The sequence below is a fragment of the Dromaius novaehollandiae genome, chromosome 21 (assembly GCF_036370855.1).
Source record: "Dromaius novaehollandiae isolate bDroNov1 chromosome 21, bDroNov1.hap1, whole genome shotgun sequence".
In the NCBI taxonomy this organism is placed as follows: Eukaryota; Metazoa; Chordata; class Aves; order Casuariiformes; family Dromaiidae; genus Dromaius; species Dromaius novaehollandiae.
Genome location: NC_088118.1, coordinates 354,664 through 361,146, shown reverse-complemented (window position 1 = coordinate 361,146; position 6,483 = coordinate 354,664). Strand labels below are relative to the sequence as shown.

At 46.1% G+C, this 6,483-nt stretch overlaps 1 protein-coding gene across 1 annotated transcript; it reads right to left on the bottom strand.

The window, feature by feature from the left end:
- Positions 1 to 594: 594 nt before the first annotated feature.
- On the bottom strand, positions 595 to 6,325 carry LOC135330450 (UDP-N-acetylglucosamine--dolichyl-phosphate N-acetylglucosaminephosphotransferase-like). Its single transcript, XM_064524104.1, has 9 exons — positions 6,171 to 6,325; positions 5,970 to 6,090; positions 5,674 to 5,887; positions 4,913 to 5,059; positions 4,696 to 4,780; positions 3,645 to 3,833; positions 2,918 to 3,005; positions 2,412 to 2,567; positions 595 to 1,190 (listed from the first exon to the last, which is right to left on the bottom strand). Exons 1-9 carry the CDS (start codon positions 6,323 to 6,325, stop codon positions 1,125 to 1,127), a joined length of 1,221 nt encoding a protein of 406 aa, XP_064380174.1. The 3' UTR covers positions 595 to 1,124.
- Between the last annotated feature and the right edge of the window lie 158 nt (positions 6,326 to 6,483).

Below are 6,483 nucleotides of genomic sequence, written 5' to 3'. Positions count from 1 at the left end.
TCAGCCTTACTAGTGGCTGGACCTGGGGACATGGAGATGCAGCAACCTTACATCTATTAGGCTACCAGATTCAGCAGCTTCCAATGTCGCCCATCTCAGTGTCCATATCTTTGTAGTTGTATTATTCTGCGTTTCATTCCCATCAGTCTCACGCAGAATCTTTAACCTACTGCTGATGCTCCAGTGATGCTCATGCGTGCTATTCTGTCAGGTAGGTAGCAATTCTGTGGTGAACTATGATGCCGGAAAATTCTGTATGAATAATTATGTGGATAAGAAAAATTAAACTGCAGCCTGCAGCGTCTCATTCCCAGATTAACATAAGGCTTTTATTGATGTCCTGTGCTGTGAAAGGACATGGTGACCCTTACTCTGCTAGCCTTAGAAGTGTTCTATTCCAGGAAGGAAGACGGATGATAAAGCCATTCAGAAGGTAAAGCCCTTCAGTGGGAATATTCCCAGTTGCTGTGAAAAGGGAGGCAGTCTACTGTAGAAATTAACAGCCCCCAGCAGGGCAAAAGGCCACAGGGATGTATCACACTAATTTCACTGTATGTCAGTATTCTTCCTGTGGCAAAGCACTGAAAGGAGAACTGTATCACAAGGTATTTTATTATTAGAGTGCTCTGAGTTCTGGGTATGATTTATAGCATGTTATTCTATGTTCATGGATGAAAGATAGGACTGGCATAGCCAAGAGGGGATTCTGGTTTACTTGTTCTGCTATACAGAGTCGCACAGAAATTGAAGTTGCTGTTTTATCTTTCAGGGAATAGTAACATGCTTATTTGTATATAGAGCTTTTATCTCTCCCACTTTCCCTAAGCACTCTGAGTAGATGATCTGGGTCACATTTCCCCTATGGAAGGTATTCCCAATAACAATGACGTTCAAGTAGCATTGAATCTCTTCTGTCAGCAGAATCAGACGGACACCTTCTTGTACACAAACACAAGATCACAGTTCAAGACTGGCCGGCACAGGGTAATTGCTTGCACCTTAAAAGGCGTCCTGAGATTCTCACAGGGCCGGAATAAGATCACTCTAAACATTTGGTCAGCAATCGGAGAAAGCAAGAGATCGACTGGAAGGTGCAAATCTTTCCCCTGCTCCTGGCAGCCCAGTCAGACATCATAGAACAAGCGCACTAGCTGGTATCGGATTGAAAATGCAATTATGCTGCCCAGGACCTAGGTTTAAAAAAAAAAAAAAAAAAAAAGAAAGAAAGACGGCTGAAACCTTACAGTGTTAGATATTTACAGGCTGACAGATTATGCTTTTCCAGATAGACTGCTGTGCTATGCTGTCAGACATGGTTTATTTCGCTATACGACAATATTAAAATATTTAGGTGTAGCACAAGGAAAAACAGAAGTCTGGCCAAAGTTCTCAGTTCTCTGTATCAGAATCATAACTATCCGTGGGGGATTTTGTATGTGCCTGTGCACGTTTACATTATCAGAATATGCAGAGGAGGTGAACAGTTGGGAATAATGCTTTCCTTTTTAACAAACCTGTATTTTAGTGTAAACTCTATTGTTTGTAATGGGAAATGCCTCATCGCAAAGCTGTAACTCAGCATCCTTTCAAAAAGTCACTATCAAAACTTCTCTGATGTGACTGGGATCAAGATGAAGCTGTGTGTACTTCCTATCCTCTCCCATCCCTGATGTAGTCTGCCTAAGCCCTGTTCCATCTCCGGGCTTGTTCGTTGGAAGTCTTCCTCCTGAATGGGAATTCGGTTAAGTGTCTCTTCTCTTTCCTGATGAGAGTGTCTCAGATATGATGCATGAAAAAATAACTTTATTATGGGCAACTAAGCAATACAGGCCTCTTTAAAAATAGAGCGCCTATAATATTGGGCAAGGGAGTTCACATGCTGAATAGAGGTAGCAGAGAGCAGTATCTGTGAGGTATGTTACCTTGGTACTCTACGTTGCTTCAGAAAGCTACTACATCCCGCTCAGACTCCATATATCACTAAGACGCACACCAAACCTATGCAAGGCCAGTGGCTGGACCTAATACTGGTACTGTGTTATTTGGTATGACTTAAAAAACAGAAACATGGAAAAGGCTGTATTAGGTCAGACTGACAAGGAAAGCACATAGTGATACTTTTCCTACTGTTTTTCCATCATCTGGAGACTTGTGCTTTTGGGGATCTTCAAGCTATCATTGTGACTTTGTATTTATTAGCTCTCAATGAACAGAGTCTGGGGGAGAAAGGTTTATTTCCTCTTTCAGCTATGTAAACCTCCGATTCTCCTCAAGTTCCACAGCTCATTTTCTGCTTGTGTGAAAGTATGACCTTTTATCCCCCCCCCATTCTCCATAATGCTCTTGAGACTGACTTGGATCTGTTTCTATTGCAGAGTACATCCTTCTACCTGAGAGACCACTTTTCTGACCTGGATGAGTAGCAACAGGAGAGTGAGAATTCGCTCGTGGGTAGGTCCAGTCAGCTTTATAACAAAGTTAATAAGTGTCATATTATTGCACTCGGTGTATTCGCCATCTTCATCCATTCCACTCCTCACATCTACTATGTGCAAGATCTTTACTGCCTGGGGAAAGAAATATTGCATGCTATTTCACCAGGTACGTTTGCTGCTCACCAGCTGGTTTTGCCCAAGACTCCTTTTGCTGTACCATGCCAGTGGTTTGACTCATGCTTTTACTGAAAAGATGGGATAGGCCTATGAGGGTCCTGGGACCACTACTAGGGTACGGTTATTAATGTGACTGAGTGTCCATGAGGGACAGTGACAGGACTAACCAGACTGTTTTCTTTTTGATTTGAGCTAGGAATTAACCACTGTACCCAGAAGTTCTGCCTTCCCTCCCATACTGTTCCTCTTCCATTTGATCACTGCCTCAAAACATGTCTGGATTTCGCTAGTCTTTCTCATATTACCTTCAGAATGTATGTTCCCAGGGCTGAGAGGCTCTTAGTTTTGAATTTGGAGTAGCTCATCTCCAACTTCCCTGTACTAGGATTGATCCTAAAAGAAACATTACAATTTTAGGAGCAAGGAGACAGAATGGTCCCTGTGTAACCAGATAGAGATTTCTACCTGGGTAGTTCAGAAATCAAGTAGGGGAAAAAGCAGAAATAATCTGATATACAGAACAGCACCTGCTGATACCTGGTCCCTCAGATCAGGCAAAACTGAGAGAAGATTCCTTCCCCCCCCCCCCCCCCCACTTCCTCCAAATGTTTGCATACAGTTGTATGGTTTTAAAAATAAAAAGCAACTGTGCAGAGACAATCACTGATATGGTACAGTACTACAGAATGCCTACTACTATGAAATCTTAGCAGATCGTACTCTAGTAACATTGACAGTGGCCTGTATCAATTTCTCTCAATTTTGTAGCTGGGAATAAATCAAGTCTAACATTGTTAAAGATCAGTCTTCTATACCTAGAAAAGAAATTATTAATTTCCTTGAGAAACCTGTATGACTTTGTAGGACTCAACCATAATTGGCGGAGAGAGGCAGCTACTTTTTAACTATACAGTCTATTTTGATAGGTTTTAAAAAAGAACATGTACCCACCATGGTTCTTGTTTCTTAGTTGGTGCTGGAGATAAAAAGCACCCATCTCTGGTAACATTACAGGTGAGTCATGTACATTACCTGGGAAGCCGGTGTCGGGGACAAGGAATGATGTGGAAGAGTTGAGGCAATGAGTAGAGGAAGTTGAGCACTTGTGGGATGAAAAAAAGCAGCATTGTTTTACTGAAGTGTCCCAAGATCCCCACCACGGCGAAGGTCATGCCAGCAAAGTAGCAGAAGGTGTCCCCAACAAAGACTCGGGATGGGTACCTGCAATCCACAAGCCAAAAGAGCAAAGGTCTGTCAAGATCACTGTTGCCATAAGAATGACTATAATCAGTGCACGCATTTCCATGTGGCAGGTTAGGGGTCAAGAGGGAACTGCAGCCCCACTTGGCTTGGTTTCAGGTAATGTAGACAATTAATTCTCTGCTAAACAGAAGTGTAATAATGATTTCACACTATACTAATGTAATTGCTGCTAGCATAGTTCTTTTGTGGAAAATGGATGAAGCAGCCAGCCAGCATACCACATCCCAGAACCACAGAGAAACTTCCTGAGCTGACATACCTTCATGCTACATAAGCAACAGCAATATCCCTGGTCAAGTATTACCACTCGTGCACGCAATAGCCTAGAGCACGATACAAGAGCTGCACCTGCAATGTTGCAGTTGGTCCATGAGTTTAAAACTGAAATGCTCTGAGCAGAGGTTTTTTCGAATACTGACCCCTCGTCATCTTTTTGGTCATGCAGATCCTAGAACAGCAAGACTGTTGCCTGCAAATCTCAGTTCTGCCCTGAAGAACACAGCAAAAACAACTGTTGCAGGTATGTATGGTAGAAACTGTGGGACTGGAACCCACAGCCTGACTTGCAGAGAAAACAATGTGTAAATATGTGTAGTGGGGCATCCAAGGCAGAGTACTGCGTGCAGTTTAGCGAACCAGTGTGACCTGAATTGTTTAAGTAGAAACAAAAGCTGTCAATGGATCAGTGTTTTGCATTCTTGGTTCTGGCAAGAATCTTGCTATGCTCCAGTATTCCACCTGCATGGAATTCCTTCTTTATTTGTTTGAAAAGGGAGAAAGTAAAGACAGAGGACACTTCTCTGAATGTCCATCCTCTTACCAGTTGTGGTAAAACAGGCCCAGTGTGGTAAAGAAAAAGGGAATCATGAAGTAAAGAGAAAAAATGTGATCATCTCGATAGTCCCCTGTAGAAGAAAGAAACAAAATGAGTTTGTGGTAAGTCAGGATCAGTTCACTTTTAGTAATACCAGATACTGAAATCTAGGATTCTAACTCCTTTTGCTCTTTATACCTCAAAAATATGTTTTCCTCCTTACCGTTTAACTCTACAATGTTGAATGTGATAATGGAAGCGGCAATCACCAGAGATTGTCCTGCTTCAATCCCATTAATTCCAGCGAGAATGTTGATGGCGTTAGTGCAGAACACGGCTAACAGGCCCATGTACACGTAGTAGAAGATACCTGCAGATCAGAGTGATGCAAGTGCTTTAGTATTCACATTTGAAGCAGGCTGTGATGCAGTGTACTGAAGTAAAGTGCTACCCTTGTACAACAGTCTACTACCCAGCAATCTCAGCAAATTTCAAAATCGGTAGCTTATTAACAAATAACTCCCTCTCCTATGAATCTGATATCATGTGTACGCACACGTACAGCATGGCTACTGCTGCAAAGCGAGTATGTGTACCAAGAGCTGCAAAATAGCAAATGGCTACAGCACTCTTTCTGTGCTTTGATCGTTTTGGTATTGGCATCTAGGTACCAGATGGACGTGGCACTCCGGTGCCCATACCCCATATGCCATATACCCCATCAGATGCCATACCCCAGGATTCTGCAAAAAATGTTTGGTGCCTGTCTAGGCATAGGTCAGTGCGTGCTGGGTTTCTATGCAGATAGCTGGGCACTTTCTAGCCCAGGGTTTAGTTGGTGTCGTTATGCCTTCTTAGTGGGTGCTTAAGAAGATCTTTCCTGAGTTTCTTCTGCAGTGTGAAAATTGCTATCTGCTACGTGTCCCAGTTTCAGGTGACCGCTTCCACCTGTCACTTACTGTCTTCCAGCAGCTCTTAACTTACCCAGGTCCAAGTGCATCCCCAGCAGCACCCGGAAGGGCTTAGGCACCACAATGGTTGTGTTCCCAAAGTTGGTGAAGTAAACCATGAGCAGCGGGAGGGAAGCCATGGTGGGAAGAAGCAGCTTGTGGCGCCAGCGCAAGTTCAGAACGTCATCAGCAAAGCCCAGGAAAATCATGCAGCAGATGGCGAGGAGCGAGCCGATGAGCTCCACGAACTGCAGGACAGAGAGCAGGACCCGATCACCGGGGCTGCGCCTCGCCCACGCCCGCGGCGCTCCCGGGGCCGGGACACCTCACCTCATCGTGCGGGAAGGCCGCGCACTGCTCCTCCACGAAGTACCTCAGGAAGGGCACGGGGATGAAGCAGAAGAGGACGATCAGGAACACGACGCCGCTGATCACGCCCTGCGCCTCGGGGCTGGAAGGAAGGGGGGACGGGGAGTCAGCGCGGCCCGGCCCGGCGCGGCGCGGCGCGGCCCGGCGGGCACCGCTACTCACATGGGCTGCCGGCAGGCCTTGTTGAGGTCTTCGCCGAAGAGCCTGGCGGCGAGGAAGCGGTCCTTGCAGGCCGGGATCAGCGTGAGCGTGGCCACGAAGCCCAGCAGCGACCCGCCGAGGTTGATGAGGAGCGGCATGGCGGGCGAGCCGGCCATGGCCGCAGCGCGGGCGCTGCCCCTGCCGAGGGCGCGGAGCGGGGCCGCGCCGTCCGCCGGCGCCCTCGGCCGCGCGTTTCCAGCCGGACGCTATAAAAGGAGACACCGGGCGCCCGCGCCTCTCTCGTCTGGCAGTGAGGGGCGGGCTGCGGCCGCCA

Excerpts from the sequence above, each read along its gene's own strand:
- LOC135330450 (XM_064524104.1), bottom strand. The coding sequence starts at position 6,325 with ATGGCCGGCTCGCCCGCCATGCCGCTCCTCATCAACCTCGGCGGGTCG. Across the intron at positions 6,091-6,170 it reads AAGGCCTGCCGGCAGCCCAT|CCCCGAGGCGCAGGGCGTGA; the intron begins GTGAGTAGCGGT and ends CCTTCCTTCCAG. Across the intron at positions 5,060-5,673 it reads GGGGATGCACTTGGACCTGG|GTATCTTCTACTACGTGTAC; the intron begins GTAAGTTAAGAG and ends TCTGATCTGCAG.